The 19,536-nt window shown below is 43.6% G+C and overlaps 2 protein-coding genes across 6 annotated transcripts; one reads left to right on the top strand and one right to left on the bottom strand.

Moving 5' to 3' along the window:
• The first annotated feature begins 12 nt into the window (after positions 1-12).
• Positions 13-7,181, top strand: kctd17 (potassium channel tetramerization domain containing 17). 5 transcript variants are annotated; one of them, XM_084669858.1, is made up of 7 exons: positions 13-432; positions 3,660-3,768; positions 3,984-4,075; positions 4,736-4,882; positions 5,497-5,622; positions 6,024-6,139; positions 6,865-7,181. In XM_084669858.1, exons 1-6 carry the CDS (start codon positions 76-78, stop codon positions 6,111-6,113), a joined length of 921 nt encoding a protein of 306 aa, XP_084525984.1. In that variant the 5' UTR covers positions 13-75; the 3' UTR covers positions 6,114-6,139; positions 6,865-7,181. The 5 variants fall into 5 exon arrangements, with proteins under 5 accessions (XP_084525984.1, XP_084525987.1, XP_084525985.1 ...); XM_084669861.1 differs by having other exon boundaries at positions 4,739-4,834; positions 6,024-7,181; XM_084669859.1 differs by having other exon boundaries at positions 4,739-4,882; positions 6,024-7,181.
• A 1,815-nt stretch (positions 7,182-8,996) lies between these two features.
• gucy2cb (guanylate cyclase 2Cb) lies at positions 8,997-17,652 on the bottom strand. Its single transcript, XM_084669862.1, has 27 exons — positions 17,338-17,652; positions 17,020-17,126; positions 16,811-16,878; positions 16,394-16,609; positions 16,107-16,225; positions 15,794-15,893; positions 15,558-15,666; positions 15,311-15,458; positions 15,036-15,118; positions 14,788-14,902; positions 14,472-14,553; positions 14,233-14,335; positions 13,967-14,023; positions 13,755-13,826; positions 13,544-13,648; positions 13,325-13,411; positions 13,012-13,144; positions 12,761-12,898; positions 12,362-12,450; positions 12,185-12,276; positions 11,838-11,996; positions 11,329-11,521; positions 10,818-10,992; positions 10,591-10,689; positions 10,311-10,405; positions 10,137-10,213; positions 8,997-9,920 (listed from the first exon to the last, which is right to left on the bottom strand). The coding sequence occupies exons 1-27, from the start codon at positions 17,534-17,536 to the stop codon at positions 9,704-9,706; spliced, it is 3,237 nt and encodes a 1,078-aa protein (XP_084525988.1). The 5' UTR covers positions 17,537-17,652; the 3' UTR covers positions 8,997-9,703.
• Positions 17,653-19,536: the final 1,884 nt, after the last annotated feature.

The following is a 19,536-nucleotide window of genomic DNA, read 5'->3' as shown; positions in this document are numbered from 1 at the left end:
CATAGATAGTTGAGCAACGGGAAGAAGACAAGACTATTTGCTTGTTGTCGTACTCGTATCCATTGCTGTTTCCCAATGGCAACGGAGGATAAACGGAAATTGGTGCCACAGGCAGCATCCGAAGTCGGGGTGCTACCGACTCTTCGTGGTAACAACAATAATAATAATAACAACAACAATAACAACAATAAAGATGCCGATGGAAGTGAGAACACGACCACGGTCACCGCCAGCACAACCGAATCGAGCCGTTCGGAAACGCAGAGCATAGGAAACGGCTCTGGAATCAATCCTACTGGAGGAAACAACGGAAAATGGGTCCGGTTGAACGTCGGAGGCACCGTGTTCCTCACAACACGGCAGACCCTTCTGAAAGAACAAACTTCATTTCTCTATCGTCTTTGCCAGCAGCAGGATTTGCATTCAGACACGGTAAGACATCGTTGTAGATACTTGCTACCGTGAGCTAGTTACGGCTTGATCGAACTCTCATCACCACTTTATGGAATGACTGGTACCCAGTCAGATGAGTACGAGCTGCCGCTAATGCAGACTTGAGCAGAGGTCTGTGTGTGCTGGTTGAATACGGTGAACAGATAACCTCATCTTGTAGGTGTCTTCTATAGGCTCAGCAGCTCATTGCTCAATTACAATTATTCACTGAATCAGATCTGATTCCGTGAGGTCATTGCAGGATGTTTGCTGATGTGTGTTTGTGCATCCCTTTGGTGTGTGTGAGAGAGATAGAAGACTAGTCTATTCCCTACAGCAACTGTAAAGTAAGTGACGTGTTATCCCGCGCCAGCAGTCACAGTGGGGAGATCTACCATGGCACATGTTTCTATCTGACCTTCATTAGTGAAACAAACACTAAACACTGGCTTTCAGCTGCCAGGAGTCAAAACCCATATGCACACTGTCTTTCCTCGAATCTCTCTTCTCATCTGTATGTCTCTCTCTCCTCTAGATTCATCTATTCATTCTCCTCACATGCACAAATACACAAATGGATCTTCTCTATCTCTCATTCGCTTTACTGTAATCTTGTCACGAAGAATGTTAAAAGTTAAAAGCCTCTAACTTTGACCCATAGATTTGTTATCAGGGTTTTAGTGGCACACAATTCTTTTGAAATACGGGCTTCTGACAAAGTTACTTACGAAGGCAGAATCAATAAGGAAAGCTCTTAGTTTGACCTAGGCCACAGTCTTATCTTCTTATACTGAAGCCACTGGAGTCCTTTTGTAATTGGGAGTCTTGAGATGGTTTCAAACACACCGCCTGATGGTGTAACACTATTTATAATAAGATTATAGTCCATCTGCCTCTTCCCTCTGTGTCATTCTCCCTGTGTCCTAGCACCCTCCCCCCCGACCTGCTCTGTTCTTCATCCTCCTTACCCCATCTCTGTTACTCATCTGGCATCTCTTTCCTTCTTACTCTCTTTCTCCTCCTACCACCTTCCTTGCTCTCGTTCTCCTTTTCTAAATGTTGCTTTTTCCCCATCTGCTTAGTGTCAGTTTCAAACTGTCAGTCCTTCCACAGTGTAACACACACTCACACATGTACATCTCATGCACACTCACACACATTCCAACACAAGCCCAAACCTGCCCTTCATAATTCATCTGTGCTGTGATATGTCCACAATGCAGGATAGGTACTTAGCTGGAATGAGAGGACAAGTCATGTCAAGGGCTTTTATTTGTCTAAAAGAGTTTACATTGTTGGATATCAGTCTATTATTCGGTCTGCGGTCTATTTGACTGTCTGTCCTTCAACTCAAATGCAGTACGGATATTTGAATAATTAACTGTTTATTTAAAGGTTATCTTTTATTGATGTGTTTCCAGCTGAGTAGAGTCGAAGGGGAAGTGTTTGAAGTAGGGAGGATGTTGGGAAGGCATCGTGTCATAGCTGAGATCCCTCCTACTCACAGATGACACTAACATGCTAGGTGATGATGACTCACTGCTGCCATATGGGGTGCTCAGAAACAGTCCTGATTGACTAACTCTTTAACGTAGTAGATCTACAACTGGGTTTGTTTTCCTGACCTGTAACCTTTATTGACGATTTAGGCTAGTGCGGTGCTAGCATCTGAAAACTGAGCTCTGTCCTCACGTGCTCCTGTTTCAGTGTTGTCACCACACTGTTGGGGTAAACAAAGCCTGATTACTCTGGCCCTGTGAGATTCACCCAGTCTCTAGGGAATAGAACAAAGTCATGTGCATGTGCACACACACGCACTTACTTGTGCGGAACAAAGATTTGTGGTTGTTTGAGTAAATTAGCAATTCGGGTGTGTACAATGTACATACGCGCAAGGGATTATATGTGTGTGTGCGAGCATACAATGTATTCTGAAAGCTATTTACAAGACTCATGGCTGTCACCACCTCTCCCACCATTTCTCCCAGCATCCCTCTCTCCTCTTCCTGCTCAGTCACTAATTAATCCTCTGCTGCACCCCACCCCACCACCACCATCTTTCTTTTTTCCCTATCTCTATCTCCCTGTCTGTCTCAATCCTTTGCTCTCTATCTTTCTTATGAGTTTTATTAATTACAGCTCTCTCTCTCTCTCTCTCTCTCTCTCTCTCTCTCTCTCTCTCTCTCTCTCTCTCTCTCTCTCTCTCTCTCTCTCTCTCTCTCTCTCTCTCTCTCTCTCTCTCTCTCTCTCTCTCTCTCTCTCTCTCTCTCTCTCTCTCTCTCTCTCTCTCTCTCTCTCTCTCTCTCTCTCTCTCTCTCTCTCTCTCTCTCTCTCTCTCTCTCTCTCTCTCTCTCTCTCTCTCTCTTTCTCCTGTTACTGGCATGGCTTTTGAACTAATATGTCTCCGCTCTACTCTTTTGGAGAGTATCTCTCTCTCTCCCTTCTGTTCACCCTCACCCCCTCCTTTGCCCCTCTTCTATCTGCCCTTCTTCATTGTGAGATGGAGTGCTCTAGCCTCAGGCTGGTGGGGTAATAAGTATTCATAGAGTAGAGGCTTGCTCAACTCTGCTGTGCTGTCTGGAGAGTGCTGGCTAGAAAGGTTAGGATAGTATGGCTTTCAGCACACAGTCACAAAAGAGACAGGCCTTACATGAAAATGTTACAGGCTCTCTCTTTCTTTGGGATATCTTTTTGTCCTCGCAATTCCTCCTCCCCCACAATCCTTTGCCATCTCTCTGTAGTCTTTTTCTATGTCGTTTCACCTCCCATACCCCCCATGTGTCTGTCCTTGGGCTGCACTCTGAGCAGGACAAGAGCCACTGGGCCGTGCTGTGATGATACATGCTCTACAGATGCGACCACTGTTGTCACTTGCCATCAGCTATGATTATCCCCCTCACTCTTCACCCCCACTGTACTTCCACAACCACTATCATTCTCTCTTTCACTCCCTCTCTGCCTTCCTCTCCTTCTTTCTCTATCTTGCAAAGCGTCATTTGTATCTGCTGTTGTGGTCAGGTCTGGTTTCTTGTTCTTTTCTAAATGGATTCTCTGCACTGCAGGAGGCTTCTACAGTCTATGACCGGTGAGAAAGAAAATCACATAACTACCTAACAGAATAGAAAAGAGATAGAATAGAATAGCACTGATTAGCATTGTGGTATTGCTACAGTTTGGTACACTAATATGAATAGAACCCTATTCCTGCTTCTGACATTTGGTTCTAGGATGAGACTGGGGCCTACGTGATTGACAGGGACCCCACCTACTTTGGACCAATCCTGAACTACTTGCGGCATGGGAAGCTTGTGTACAACAAGGAGCTGGCAGAGGAAGGTCTGTATATGTCTGCATCAGAGTTCACGTTATAATACATGGTAACCATAGGTACATATACAAAGAGCTAGACATGTTTGTTTGTTCCAGCAATTGTATTTATAGTACGTTCCAGATAATATTCCTCAACAAATACACATTTTTCCTGGCATTCTTCCAATGGCTTTCCAAAGAGTGTCTTGTCAGTTGTATAACATACTGTTTTGTTTTCCCAGGAGTGTTGGAAGAGGCAGAGTTCTACAACATCACTCCCCTGATCAAGCTGATCAAGGAGAGGATACTGGAGCGAGACTGCAAGGCCACACAGGTAGAAGGACACAACCCTTTCTGTGTCAGTATTCTGAGTAACCTTGTTTGGCAAAACAGCTCCAAGCTGGTAGCTTCAGACTGGTCCAAAGTCAGTCATGTGAGCCAAGCATCCTCCCTTTTTCTCTCTCCTTCTATCTCTTTCTTATGTAATATTTTTCCATCTTCTACCCACTCTCTCACTATCTCCACTCCCTCCCCCGTCCCCATGTGTATTCTGTCCTGGACTGTATCTACTCTATTTATGGACCCGGGCTATGCACACTTACATGCACCTCCTTCGCACATATTCTCAAATTCTCTTCTCAGTCACTCTTTCACCTCTGTCCTGATACACATCCCTCATTCCTCTTTCCACCATTTCTTTTTGTCTGTCCTTATGGTACGGTATGTTCTCTCCTACCTACCTTCTCGTGTCAACTGTCTCTCACTCGCTTCCTCTTTTGCTCAATGATGACATTTCTCCCTGACTCCTCTCTTCTTGCTTTTCTCTCCATCATCATTTATCTTCTCAACTCCAAACCCTTTACACGCTCTCTCTTTTTTTCTTGCTGTTTATATTCATCTCCCTTTCTCTCTTATCTCCCCTTTTCTCCTTTCTCACCCACCATTCTTACCCCCCTCTCTCTTTGTCTCTCTTTGTCTCTCTCTCTCCTCTCAGCAGGTTCCTCCTAAGCATGTGTACCGGGTTCTGCAGTGTCAGGAGGAAGAGCTGACCCAGATGGTGTCCACCATGTCGGACGGCTGGAAGTTTGAGCAGGTCAGCGTGCGCGCCTGCAGAAAGCCCCGCACCGGACTGCTCTGGACTGTGGGTTGGACTCACGCTGCTGCTGACTCCTCCTCCCTTACCCCTGACTCCTCTTTCCTCCTCCCTTACCCCTGACTCCTAACCCCTCACCCACCCGCTCTGTCAAACTTTTCTAAGCTGTAGAACCAGACCCCAGAAGCAATGCCAGCACCAGGAAAAGGCTTTCCCTGAGGCCCCACGCCCTATGCCCCCTTCTGGCCCTGCTAGACTCTAGAACCCTACTGGCCCAGACTTATAGAGACAGATTTTAATCCTGAAACTGAGGTGATAATTAGCTGGATATTAGAATTTACCTGTGTATGTACAATGTCCCCATCGTTGAACAGCTTCTTTAGCAGTTCTCAGACACATAACAAATCAAAACACAGCTCAAAGGAACAGTACAGGGAAACTTCATCACCTGTTCAACTGCTGTGTTTCTTCAAAGGAGAGCTTTTTAGAAGGCATTATAGAAACATTGTGATAGCCCCCCCCCCCCCCCCTTCACTGTCCTTCCACCCTGCATTAGCCCGCACATCACATTGCTGTGACTCATGTTTTCTCTTTCTCTCTCTTTCTTTCCCTCTCCTTCTCTCTGTCTCTCTCTCCCTCTCTCTGTCCATCTTTGTCCGTAGATGGTAAACATTGGTTCTTCGTACAGTTATGGGACAGAGGACCAGGCCGAGTTTCTGTGTGTCGTTTCCAAGGAGCTGCACACACCGGGATCCGGGCTGGGCACTGAGCAGAGCCATAAGACCAAGGTGAGACTGAACACACACACACAGTGTGGCCTTTACTTTTTATGAAATAGATATGGATCTTTTGATCTTAGTCCCTGCCACTTCCTCCAAATGTCAGACATTACTCTCAAATGTCATTCACAAGCACCCTCACCCGTAATTCACAAACTCTCTCTCTGTCTCTCTCTCTCTCTCTCTCTCTCTCTCTCTCTCTCTCTCTCTCTCTCTCTCTCTCTCTCTCTCTATCTCCCTCTGTCTGTCTCCCTCTCCCTCTTCCTCTCTCCCTCTCTCTGTCTCTCTCTCTGTCTCTTTCTGCCTGTCATGGATAACCATCAATCTGTTCATTTTGTCATTTTTGTTCTGTCTTGTTTGTCGTTTTGTTTGTTTTTGTTTTTTTTTCTCCGTCCTTCCCTGGCGTTAAGGCTTCGGAGGTTCAGGAGGAGGAAGGAGCGAAGGAGGAGGAGGAGGAGGGAGTGAGAGATACCACCCCAAATGAGTGGATTAGAGATTGAGGGTCTCATTGTGTCATTGTGAATGGGTGAGAAACCATGGTAGTGAGTTGTAGAAGTAGCAGTGTGTGTGTGTGTGTGTCTCAAAAGTATTCAGGGTTAGATCAGAACATTGCATTGTAAATACCTTTCTTTGTAGTCATTAAAAAAAACATTACCATATTTTAGCCCTTACAACCTTTTTCTGAATTAGATTTTTGAAGATGTCAGGTTCCACAGCTGTGAGTCATCCAGTGCATGGGTAGTCTTAACAGCAATACTACCTACATAGCAAAACAATGTAACCTTACACTATAGAACCCTGTGGATCCTCATCACCGTTAACATTTGTGTGACCTATAGAGGTCACAGTCAGCCTGCTGGTCTGGTCCAGTGATGAAGTGACACACAGCTGGATAAATAACAGCCCACCCTCTCCTCATCAATGCAATGACATGGATCAACCCTGACCTTTTCTTGCTATAGGAGTAGAGCGTGTCTCTTTCAATGTTTCCATTACCACACAAACAAGACATATGCTCATACATTCAATGCTCAATTGCAGAAGGTGGGGTGGCAGTTTTATTTGAGACACTGGTATTTGATTTTCTATTGATCTACTAATATCATGGAAGTCACACAACCATGTTCTGCCTCACTGTCACCATAGGCATCCTCTCCATCAACACCAGATCAGTTCAGACTCGGTTCAGTGATGGTATTCAGCAACATCTTCTAACATCTCTATCCCCCTTGTCTCCTGTTTGTTCTACAGCTTTTCCAGATCCATGGCTCCCGGATGTAGAGTCCAGAGTGATATCTTGTTTAGATTTCTTTTTCAATTGTTAACGGGTCCTTATCTGTCCAATTATTCACTGTATCAAAGATTATCAAAAGACAGACACTCCTTGCACCATTCTCTTGCCAGCAGCTGCTCCTTAGAGACTCCTAGTTCTCACCTGAGATGTTGGTAAAGACAATATTTTAGTTTTTTTTAACCATTGAAGCCAAGTCTGGTAGTAAATCTTAGTAAAAGTAACATTTTGACCAAAGATCAGAGGTTAAGTCAAATAAATCAACAAGTTACTGTAATCAGTTTCTTAGTAGAGGTATTTGTGTCAGGGTCTCAGATATTCATCCTTCTCATATGCTCAACTTCTGTAGACCTCTGTGTGTGTGCAGAAAAGGATCGCACTCACCCTGAATCCCCTCCTTGTTCACACCACTTAGTCTCTCTCAAATGTTCAGTCTCATCCTCACCAGACACACACACACACACATGCAGTTTTGTCCTCACACACATGTTGCATCACGACAGCCCCCCCCCCCCCCCCCCCCCCCCCCCCCGAGGCGTGTGCGTGCTCAGCAGTCCTCTACCCCTAGCTGTCACCCTGGCTGGGCTCCAGCGTGGCTCCACCGCCCCGGGGCAGAGATGCACCAGTCCTGCTGTCATGCCGGGCCCGACTCAGCCCCTTCTCTTGCTGGTTCCATCTGCTCAAGGTTAGCTGATGAACAGGACCACAGAGTTTGCTCTAGATCGTGCAACCAAAGCTGTAGAGTTGTAGAGTTATTGTGTTGTCGTGAAAGACTGATCAGTTCAATCCAGAGACATTTACATGGAAGAGTTACTGCATAAGGGGTTGATTTCCTGTTGGTTTACATTGGTTTATGTATTTCTGAATTGTTCAGAGCTTAAGTAGTCATTGAACTAGTATTGTTGCAACAAAAAAAATCCCCCTTTGTCTCCTTTGTAGAAGTTGTATTTAAAGCCTGCTAATGGACTTCTACTTTTAGTCCTGTTTCTCGAATGGGATTGGTTCGGATTGTCTGCATATTTAATCCAGTAATCCTGTCAAATATGATGAGACTCAATATGAGCTCTTAGCACTTCATGCCCCCTACCGATCAGTCATGTCACCCTGGCAGCTGTGTTGGTGTGTGATTGTGTGTGTGTTACCAGCGTTTGACTCTATGGCACAGATCAACAGTCGACAGCTGTCATTCTGATTGGTGTCACAGGGTCACCCGGCAACCATTACTATAGACAATCTGAAATTCAGAAAGCTGTTACTTAGTCTTTCATCACGATTCACAAATAGTCTTCTGCCATGACATCAGTGGGTAGTGTGTCAGGCAAGAATTACAATGTTCCGGTTAAGTGGTTGGTTATATAACCATGCCAGCAATACCATCCCATTAACTGCGTGTCAAGTTCAAATGACATGTTCCTTATAATTTTCTGATTTGTGTGATATGGATATGTGTGCCTTGATTTCAAGCAAAAAAAAAAAAAATGCCATAGGCTTATTATGTTTCTTTGCAAGTGATCGAAACATGTGATTGACATTTCATAGAGGTTATGGTGTATGTGTGTGCTGTCAAAGCATGGGCTGGGACTGTGTTACTTATACATTCTGTACATACTGCAACAGTCATTCAGAACACACTATTACTCTGCATCCAGATATGTTAGGCACTTTTTCATTATGACATATATGTTGGGTTTATCATGTGTCACAAGATATGTTTATTTTAACTACATCTATCAGTTTATCAGACATTGTTAATGTTGCTGAATACGGACTTGTTGAAGCTCACAGAGGTTTTGTTATTTTGCTTTTCTTCATATTAATACTGTGTATATAGCTTAATGTCTTTGGATTGTATTCAATTTTTGTACATGTGAATATTTATTAAGACTACTTGGCCGCACAGAAAAATATTGTTTATTTTTGAGTGGAAATAGAATGTATTTCTGTTATAGACCTCATGTTTAATAGGCAGTCTTACATAAAATTGTGTTCCCCTATTGAATAGGAAGGTTTGTAACAAACCTGAATCTGCTGTACCATTGAAAACCCAAAACCGTAGGTCATAGTTCACAATTGATTGAAATTTGAACGCATGTTTGTCTACTTTACTTTTTATAAATCTTCATTAGCACGAGCAACTTTAAAAAATGTTTTCATACATGTTGTTTCTGTGTACATAAAGGACCTAAAGTAGTTCTAACTAGTAGTCGTAACATCCGCTGCCATTACATTGAGCAGAGCTTAGTTTTTGCAGCACAGAGCTAAGTACTGTATTGTAAGTTTGCATCAATGTCAAAGTTGATACTGACGTATGTCAGTATGTCTTTTTTGAAAGCTCCTAATTCTTTTTCCAAAACATGGCTATACTGGTATTATGTAAGAGCTTCCCTCTTAAAAACCTTCAGAAGTGGCCTAAGTCCACTCCCATGGACATTACATACATGTCATAACATGACACAGGGTGTTATTGACGCTACATGACAGGACTCCTCAGATGTGTGACACTAGAATTGTATTGCCTCAGCTCTACTTTTACAGCTCACAGAAACAATGTTGTCGACTTCATACGAACATTGACATGATTTCTACTTTATGTAAAGAACCTATGATGTTATAGATGTAAATGAAAATATGAAAGATATGATAATCACAGAAATAAAGTTTTGAATGTCCTTTCTTTTTAAAACCAGTGATCGCTAAATGGTGTCTTTAATTTCAAATAATCTTTCGGACGACTCTTATTGGCTGTGCAACATTTCCATTTCAGTGTTCATTCGTTTGACTAATGGATAAGTGACATCACTACAGAAAGGTGGTGCAGTGGTTGACCGTGGCCAGGTGGAGGTACTCAGGCTCTGGCTGGTCCTCGTCCTCCACCTGCTCACTCTCCTTCTCCATCTTCTTCTGCCTCATGGAGAGGGTCTTCCTCTTCATCATGACCTCTGACCCCAGAGAGCGCTTATCCAAACATTCCTGGATCATCTGGGCCAGGTCTTGCTGCAGACGCTGGAAGTTCTCTCTGAGAGGATAGAGAAGAAGATAGTGGATAGGATTGAGGTGAGGAAGAGATATTAATAAATAATTACATGGTTGATAATGATTTGCAAAGTTAATGTTGAACTTTGTAAAGTTGTAGCTCATGTGAAAAGTAAAAATGTGTATAGCAATGTTCAACTAATATGAGCTAATGATTATATGAGAAGGACATTTTAGGCTGGAGGGTTGGCTGACTCACGCTGTAGGAGGTGTGGGGAGGTTGTAGTCTTTTCCTGTTTCACCTGTCAACCAGTAGGTCATCTCAATGCCTTTACCCTGTGACACACACAAATGCATCTATGTTAGCATAGCATAAAAACAGTGGGCTGAGACGTAGCTTGTGCGTGTAGTTGCAATGTTGCCTGTTAGGTACCTTCAGGTAGGTCTCTCCTCTGGCCTCATACTCAAACTTGCAGTTTGTCCTCCTCAGGATGTTGATGGTTGGCTGACTGACATGGATCCTCAGGGCTGTGGGGAAGGAGGATGAGAGAGGAGGTTATAAGGAGAGGATAGGGAGAGCCCCGTATGTTTACTATGTTTGGCTCCGCCCCAGGTTGCTGTAGATAAAGTGTCAACTAGAGTTTTTGAAGACATGTTTGTCTAAATTGTTGATTAAATAATTGTTTCACTGGTTTTGATTGTTGTTTACATACGGTGGCCTGTAGACTCCATACGAGAGGCTGTGTTAACAGTGTCTCCAAACAGGCAGTATCTGGGCATCTTTATCCCCACCACTCCGGCTGCACACGGACCTAGACACAACCAGAGTGAGTAAAGGTTGAAGTGCCCCCCAAGCTCAAGGTGAGAGAGAGGAGAGTGAGATAATTACAGTCAGTGCCACTCTATCCCTGAGATAAGGCCAGTCAGTGCCAGTCTGTACCTGAGTGGATGCCAATGCGAATCCACACAGGCAGACCTGGCAGATGTCGGAGCTCGAAGGTGCCCATGAACTCGACGATGTCCAGTGCCATGCGCGAGATATCCACTGCGTGCCGGGCACCGTTTCGTCGAGGCAACCCAGATGCTACCATGTAGGCGTCGCCTATTGTCTCCACCTTGAGGGTTGGAGGAGGAGTAGGAAGAAAGAGTCAAATTAATTTTCTGGTTTCCTTTTTGCGGTGTAGGCTGAGAAAGGATATACTGCAAGACTGCGAGGAGAACTCAAGAGGCCGAGTATAAAGAGGACCACAAGTGGGAAGAAATTGGAAAAACAGACTAAAAAAAGATGACCAACTGGGAAGTGATGACCATTGTGTACGGGTGAGTGAGCAGTGGAGGTGCTTGATTGCAGACTTTGTGGTGATGCTGCAGTAGTAGCTCTTGTAAGGGGTGAAATCAATTGGTCAAGTATGCTTGGACTAAGGTCGTTGCCCCTGTAGGAATTGCACTACCTTGTAGACGTCGTGGTGGTCGAGGATACTGTCGAAGCTCTTGTAGATGTCATTGAGCATGTCCACCACCTCCATGGGAGTGCTGTAGTAGCACAGCGTGGTGAAGCCCACGATGTCACTGAAGTACACCGTCACCTCATCAAACAGCTCAGGCTTTACCACCCCTGTCTCTTTCAGGGAGCGCACCACTGGCCTGGGGGAAGGGTGGAGCATTGCCTGTCTAAGGTCAGGTCTTCTACAGCTGCGTACAATCTCAAACTGAAGTGTTTTGGAGTTTTATCTGGCATTCTGGGAATTGACAACGTTCTATGATGACATGCAGTATACAGTGTTCTAGAACTAGAGCTATCTCTTTCTATTACTGCAACCACAAAGCAGACAAAACTATCTCTTTTGGTCTTGTTTATAGTGCCACTCTGACAAGATTATTGAACATAGAACCACAGACATCCAGAGTAGAGTGAAGCTGCTATGGATCTGAAACTGGAGCTCCACTGGAGAGAACATACCCTGGGAGCAGCATGAAGTTGAGGCGGTCCGCCCTGTCTCTCTCAGCCTTGTACAGGGCAGTTCTTTCCTCCACCAAGTTCTCCAAGTTCTTGGAGTACATCTGCAGACGACGGATTAGGTTGTCCATGTAGCTCTCATTGGCTTGGTTGTGAAGAGCACTGATAGGGGGAGTGAGAAAAGGATTAGGGGAGGAGAGAGAAAAGTAGGTAGGTTGAAGAAGTGAAAAGAAATGTCACTGCATTCTTCTTGACAAGCCTTAATTACACTGTCAGACTACAAAGAAATGTCTCCTCCATCCAATGTTTCAAATCCCATCCAGGACAGAAAAGACGTTTGAGACAGTTACCTAAAGATCTTTCCCAGAGAACTCTCAATCTTCTTGAAGTCTGGTCTCTTCTCTGGATCCTCATCCCAGCAGTTCTTTATTAGCATGAACACCTGGGAGAAAAGGTATTTCACACACAGCCTACATACTTGTTTTGGGTCTCGGGTGAATCAGGATGTATTCTGCTAGTTTTCTTACCTCAAGCTCTTTCTCTACCGTGGTCTCGAAGTTGAGATCAGGTCTGAAGCATGATGGAATGCTATAATACTGTACTCTGTCGAGTTTCTCTGTGGAGGATAAAAATGATATTTCAGCCGGGATACCAAATTCAGCCAGAAGGGGTCCCTGTGTCCTTGGACATTCATTTGTATTAAAATAGTACATAGTTTGATACAGTTTTTACACCCAGAACGAGGGTTATGTCTGGTAGATTAAAAGGTCTGACTTCTGTTACATCTATTAATACCATATTGACAACCACAGGTATTACTGTGCTGTTGTTGTTCACACCAACAACCATAAACGTAACCTTTATTTTGTGATTGTGCCAATTCTCAAAATCGATTTGCTTTTTTGCTTTTTTTCAGCCTGTGTTACCTGCACGATTTGAGCAGGCCTCTGTATAGAAGGTGCTTTTCCTAAGGACAATCTCTTGGGCAATGATAGCAAAGCTGTAGACATCTCCCTTCTGAGAAATGCCCTGTCTTCTCAGGTGCTCAGGGGCTGTCCATAGGTCTGGATGGGAGACATGGAGAGGAAGACATAGAAGGGACAAGTGGAAAATGGATGAGGGAGGTTTCGAGTTAGGGTTATCCCTAACATCCAACACTCCTGTGAATCTGCTTCACCTCTGCCAGGATAAAGGATGGTGTTGCAGCCGAAGTCTGTGATCTTAACAACCATGCGGTTGTCCACAACACAATTAGTGGACTTGAGGCGACCATGTACCTGGATATCACTGGCGTGGAGGTAGGACATGCCCTGGGGTGGAAGGGAAAGCCGGACAGAGAGAGAAAGAAGATGAGAGACAGCGAGACGATGATGCACTTTGTCACGATGGTTTACATTGATCCACACAATTACCTTGGTTGAACTTGTTGCATTTTCAGATTAAGGTGAGTAAACACAGCACACAAGAGAGGGGCAGCACTATCAGCTTACCTTGGCGATGTCGTACATGACGGAGATCTTAAACTCCCAGTCCATGAAGGTCTGCTCCGGATAGGAGATCTTATCATTCAAGACATACTGTGGGTAATGAGAGGAGTCCTATGAGGTTTGTGTGTGCTTGTTTGTTGATGTGTGTGTGTGTGTGTGTGTGTGTGTGTGTGTGTGTGTGTGTGGATATTCATTTGTGTGTGAATGTGTGTTGTGTCTCACCCTAAGGGAACCTCTCTCCCCATACTCAAACACCCCAAACACCCCTTCTTCACATTTGACAGTGCCATAGAACTTGGTCAGGTTGTAGTAGTCTATTTGCAGAAGCTGCAGATAAAGGGGATGGGTTATTTCCTCCAAATCAGTGCAGTGTTGGATGTAAATAGCTGCTGATGCTGAATGCCCCGTGGAGACCCCATAGTGTCACTCTTACACTGTTGAGTTCAATTCTCTGGCTCTCATTGAAGTTCCCGTCGGAGTGTTTCAGTTCCTTCAGAATCACGACCTGAAACCATGGCAACAGCAGAGGACGGAGACTTACAGCTGAGCTAACAGGGAGAAGAGTCTCCGATACAGCAAGCTGCCAAAGCTATAATGATGTAAGCTTAAGATGTGCGCTTAAAGGTTCGGCAAAGCCGCAGCTACCTTTTTATCATAGCGAGCACGGCGGATTTTTAGGTCTTTCCTCTGGTCTTCTTCAATCTGTGGAACAGAGACAGAGGGACAGTAGAGGACAGATGGACACAGTGGAGCACAGTTACAGGTGAATATCCTAGGTGGATGACACATAGGTGAGATGTTTGGTACACAGTATGTGCTCAATCCACTTCAAACTTATTTAATAAATGCCCATGTCTACCCCAGGTTTTTAGTTTTTTTTGTGTTACAGGTGTATGACCTGTGGGTCTGACCTTGAGAGACACCAGACTACGTTCATTTTGGTCCAGTAGAGAGATCAGGTCAGAGGGGATGTGAGACCAGCGCTTTCTTATCTTGCGATTTCTCTTATTCTGTCTGGAATACCAGTAACAAGGTCAGGTCTCTCTCGACCCTTTAGCAGGCATATATGCAGGTAGTTCCCGATGAGACACTGTGGTTTTGAGGCAAGTAATATACCATCTCTTCTAACTTTTGCGTGATTGTGTCTCACCTGTAGAAGATGAAGGCGATGGAAGCCACCACTACCACAGTGACCGCCAGGATGATCATGATGATGTCTTGCAGCTTGAGATCTAAATGGAGTGGTACACGGGAAACAGCCGTTCCTCAGCCTTGTGAATGACTGATTAGATATTACACAATAACTTCAAAGCCTACCCTGGTAAAATGTCAGAGGATTGATTTATTGTTAATAAGGCTGGAGTTTGAACTCAAATGAAAGCTAATAAATAGCACACAGCAGCTGGTCATGAATCATGGTACAGGATAAGTGTATGTCTACAGTGTCTCTGAGTGTTAAGACCTACCTGGGGAGGGGAGCGGGGAATCCCGCGGTAGGCTGTTGGCCCAAATAAAGGAAGGGTTTGTTTCTTCTCTACTGGTGCCATTGTTTGTGGTGTCAAAGATATACAGAGTTTCATACTGGACAGGAGAAGGACGCAAACACAGGAATAAAACGTAAACGTATTCAAAAGCTGTTGAAATAGGTTGAAGGAGTTTCAACAGAATGTACCTCAATCTTGGTCCTAATGCACAACTACTGTATACAATATACCTTGTTGTCTGTGGTGGTGTAGATGACTGTGAAATTTACATCTCTGTCTCCATATTCATCAATCTTATAGTGACCCGCGAGACCTGGAAACACATACAATAACCGTGTTAATGCAAGCTATCACATACACACTCACCCATTTTTTACGTTATCTTAATTGAGACCTAGAATTGCAACCTAAAGGACGTCCTGAAATTATTTAAATGTTTCCATGAACATCCTAAATCCAGTATTAACAATCAGTGTCAGTAATGAGCGTGAACTAAAACACACACCATCAAAGGAGACTTCCCTGAAGTGGTTGATGTTGAAAAACTCCATGTTCAGCAGTTCATACGATGATCCTGACGTGTTCCTGATGTTCCTCATCACCTGACCAACTAGCAGCACGGTGTCATGGTATGCTGCTACGTAGTCGTTCATCTGGGAACAGAGAGGGTGTTGGTGAACCTTGACTTGTTTGTTTGGATTGTTAGTTGGTTGGTAAGACCTCACGTTGGGGTTGCAGAGCTAATGTCTTACTGTGAAATTGTCACTCGTGCCAATGGTGTAGTTCCTGGTGTTTGGCATGGTCAACACTAATACATTCTTCATGGCTTCGATGGACTGCTTGTTTGTATAGTAGTGATCACTGAAAATACACATGGTTCGTTATTAAAATGTTATTAGAATATGCATGACATATACTATTATGTTCATGTTAATGTACTATTGCATTGCTGTCGTTGTGTGTGTGTGTGTTCCGGGTGTCTACTAACTTATACAGATCGATGAGGAGAAAGAGAGTTTCACTGTCAGCCCACGAGCTCCCAGTTTTCAGTTCCACTATGTCATCTGGCGTTCCACATAATATGAACACTGAGTTGACAATGGTCAGAATAAGAGTTAGTGTTAGTGTGGAAACCACTCACAAATTCACTGTTCTCAATACATATTGTATAGAAAAAGAGAGGTTTTGAGCAATGATTGTTTCACAATAAAGAGGTTCAAATCCAGGTGTGATATTATACATGACAGTTGCCCTAGTGTGTGTTGGAGAGGCCAGTTGAGGTGTGACAATACAGAACTTACAATTGCTTTTTCTGGATTTGGAGTTTATTTGCTTTCGGACATCGTCAATGCTGCGTAAAACTGTCCTTGTAACGTTTGAAGAGAAGTAGGCAGAGTCTGCATCAAGTGCATTGATATACCTGCAGAAAAAAGCACATGGGTGTCCGTTCACTGTAAGTCTGCAGAATCACAGAGTCTGAAGCGATTCACACATTTAGTATCTAACTTTGAAACGTTGCATGTAGAATCAAACCACAAGTCACTCATCTATGAATGTTTTTCCAACAACTCCCACATGACTCCCTCACCAGAAGCAGTCTTCTGTGTTATTTTCCTTCTTGTAGAGAAATGTTTCGGTCCACTTGGGCTTGATATCGTCCTTGTAGTGCCAGAACTCTAAGAAGAAGTTGGAGACCTTGCGTGCGGGCGGGAGCACACGCGTCAGGTTGGCCTTGTAGTCACATGACAGACCAAAGCTCCCCGCTGAAATGATGGGTATGTTGAGATCCAGCCCAATCTCCAGACTGACACACATACACACATGTGGGTGCGCAGAAGGAAGGCACATTTTAGGATATTTTGTATATAGAGTTATATATATATATATATATATATATATATATATATATATAGTTCACAAACACACGTAAAACACATTAGAAATGTGATTACACATCCTTGACCTCATCTTTCAGATGGAGACAATGACAAACAGGAACACTCACTCCACCATCTGGAAAGTAGCATAGGTACAGGTGGGACCAAGCAGAACACAACCCAGCTTGCCTGATAACTGAAACAAAGATTGAGAAACTTAATAGTGTGTGTGTGTGTGTGTGTGTGTGTGTGTGTGTGTGTGTGTGTGTGTGTGTGTGTGTGTGTGTGTGTGTGTGTGTGTGTGTGTGTGTGTGTTTATTAGTCCACATGTACTTACAGTTAGGCTCTTGAGGGTCTGCACCCCTTCGCATGTGCTACTACTGCAGCCCTTTCGCCAGTACAAGTCAGTCTCAAATCCATTTTGAGTAAAAGTAAGATTGTGCTCTACATCAGGGATAGAGAGAAGTAAACGTAAATATAGGTATGGATACAGAGACAGAACGATAGGTAGAAAAACCAGAACGAACACAAATACCTTGACAATGTTGATTCTGTTAAATGAGTCATAATCAAAGTTGCGACTTGAATAGCAAATTGTTGAGCTAACAAAATTCAAACATTGATATCATTGCATGTTCTTATTGTGCTCATGTACCTTCACTATTGTTCAGTTCAGAATCCAGTGCGATTGCTCTTTCCACGCCGCGACCCACTAACTTTATGCTCCAAGGGGAGAAGTCATCCTCCAACAGAACCACGTTCATGACAGTCCTGTTAAGACAGCTGTATTGCCCGTGGCAGCGACACGCTACCAGTAACAAAAACCAAGCCAGCCACCATCTTTCAAAAGCCATAATACGGACTGGTTCTATTCCCAGACAGTTATTTTTGGTTGGTTGTTGTTGTTTCTTCCTTATTCAAAAACAGGGCCTTGGGATTTGGGATGATGGTATTGAGCAGTCCATTCATTTTAATGAATTCAAAGAAATTCTTTGAAACTTCCTTTAATGGTGAAAACTGTATCGACTAGACTTACATGATTTAATTTAAAGTTAGATAGAAAGTTAGATATGAAACAAATTTAACAGGAAAGCAAAATAAAACTACTTTCTGATCATCAAAATATTCTGGATTTGAAAGTTTGTTGTTAGCCGACGGTTCTAAATAATACACACCTGCGTTAGTCCTTTCAAATGCGGTTCTCACCTTTCTTTTCCGTGTTGTCACGTTAATGAACAACTGGCATCAACACACACAACCATGGGGGGTTGGCGGTGGGGGTGAGGGAATTGGTTCTTCTTTTCACAATTGTTCAAAGGTCCGTACAAATCAATACAGACACACGTAGCCTACGTACATACATAGACTCACAGCCAGACAAGCACACATACGCACACAACTTGTCTCGTAAAAGTACAAACATCGAAATCCATTTTATCATATAGAGTTTATGTAGGTGCGTAATTGCATAACCGCCCAGGACAGTTGTTGGCAGAATCGGACTACCTGTTCCAGTTTGACACTGTCAGTTTAAATGAAGATGCTGAATTAGGGTTATTCTCTGGTCAGTAATATATAACGCAGTAATATCTCCACGAATGTGTGTGTGTGTGTGTGTGTGTGAGAGAGACAGAGAGAGAGAGAGAGAGAGAGAGAGAGAGAGAGAGAGAGAGAGATAATGAGGCAGAAAAAAAGAGAAGGGGGGATTCAAAGAGAGAGCAGAATATGGATGTGGAGAAAATAAAATAATTAAACACACACAGAGAAGTATGAAAACGAGAGAGAAAAAGACTGGTGGTGGTTGTTGGGGGGGGGGGGGGGGGGGGATGTCAGATACACACGCTCTTAGATCAAAGGTTGACAGAACCATAAACCTGCACCACTCATGGATAACCTCCCTCACCATAAAACTTGACAGATTGTGTTTCCTCCCATAAATTCCCAGTGATATTTGCCTGCTCCCTTGTGTAGTCAATCTCCTCAGAGCAATAACCAAGCACCTCAAACACAGTATCACTCTAACCAATTACACCGATATTACCCTTGTTTAATAGGTCTATGATTACTTTGTTACCAAGCTTTTTCTTCTTTCTAAAAACGATTGTACTGTAAATATATGTTCTTAGCATTTCACAAGATCTTAAAAAAAAAATGTTGTGTAATGGACTTGTCACATGGAATGAAATAGTATTTCAGTGTAACATTCAAACATCACACACACATAAACACATTTATTCATCCTAGACACCTGGTCTCAGGCCAGTCTAACACCAACAGGTGATAATCATTGATTCACACTGGCCTGACTGTATATCACTGTGGGCTGAACATCTACAGCACACAAACCACACACACACAGTCTCTCTCTCCTCATTTCCCACGGTCTCACTACAAGAACATTTCATAAATCACAATGACATATCAAAGAGAACAGAACCTGGAGGCATCTCACAAGGTGTGTGTGTGTGTGTGTGTGTGTGTGAGTGAGTGAGAGAGTGTGAGAGAGAGAGAGAGAGAGAGAGAGAGAGAGAGAGAGAGAGAGAGAGAGAGAGAGAGAGAGAGAGAGAGAGAGAGAGAGAGAAATCTTGTTTCCAACATATCTGGCCCTTCATTAGGGTCCCAATAAAGGTTTTAAAGGGTAATCTTGTTCACTAACCCAGATAGCATATCAGCATATGGCTGCTAGGTTGGGTGTGACTATATTGTGCAGCGTGCATCCCTGACCATGTCCACAGGTTGACCAAAAGGAAGACCTACATCTCTGTGACTTGTCAGGAAGAAGTGAAGAAATAATTGCAGAGATTGTTTGTGTTGGCCCAGTTTTTTTTGTTGTTGGTCAAATCGTAAATGGTAA

The sequence above is a fragment of the Hypomesus nipponensis genome, chromosome 13 (genome assembly GCF_054491055.1).
Source record: "Hypomesus nipponensis isolate SF chromosome 13, ASM5449105v1, whole genome shotgun sequence".
NCBI classification, from domain to species: Eukaryota; Metazoa; Chordata; class Actinopteri; order Osmeriformes; family Osmeridae; genus Hypomesus; species Hypomesus nipponensis.
Note: the sequence above shows the minus strand (reverse complement) of the source record. Positions and strands in the feature narration are given on the sequence as shown.

Bases quoted from the DNA above. Each gene is read 5' to 3' on its own strand.
- kctd17 (XM_084669858.1), top strand. From the start codon at position 76: ATGGCAACGGAGGATAAACGGAAATTGGTGCCACAGGCAGCATCCGAA. The intron at 433-3,659 runs GTAAGACATCGT...ATTTGGTTCTAG, and splicing joins AGGATTTGCATTCAGACACG to GATGAGACTGGGGCCTACGT. The intron at 4,883-5,496 runs GTGGGTTGGACT...CTTTGTCCGTAG, and splicing joins GCACCGGACTGCTCTGGACT to ATGGTAAACATTGGTTCTTC.
- gucy2cb (XM_084669862.1), bottom strand. From the start codon at position 17,536: ATGGCTTTTGAAAGATGGTGGCTGGCTTGGTTTTTGTTACTGGTAGCG. The intron at 15,667-15,793 runs GTTAGTAGACAC...GTGTATTTTCAG, and splicing joins CTCCTCATCGATCTGTATAA to TGATCACTACTATACAAACA. The intron at 13,649-13,754 runs GTAAGAGTGACA...CTTTATCTGCAG, and splicing joins AGAGAATTGAACTCAACAGT to CTTCTGCAAATAGACTACTA.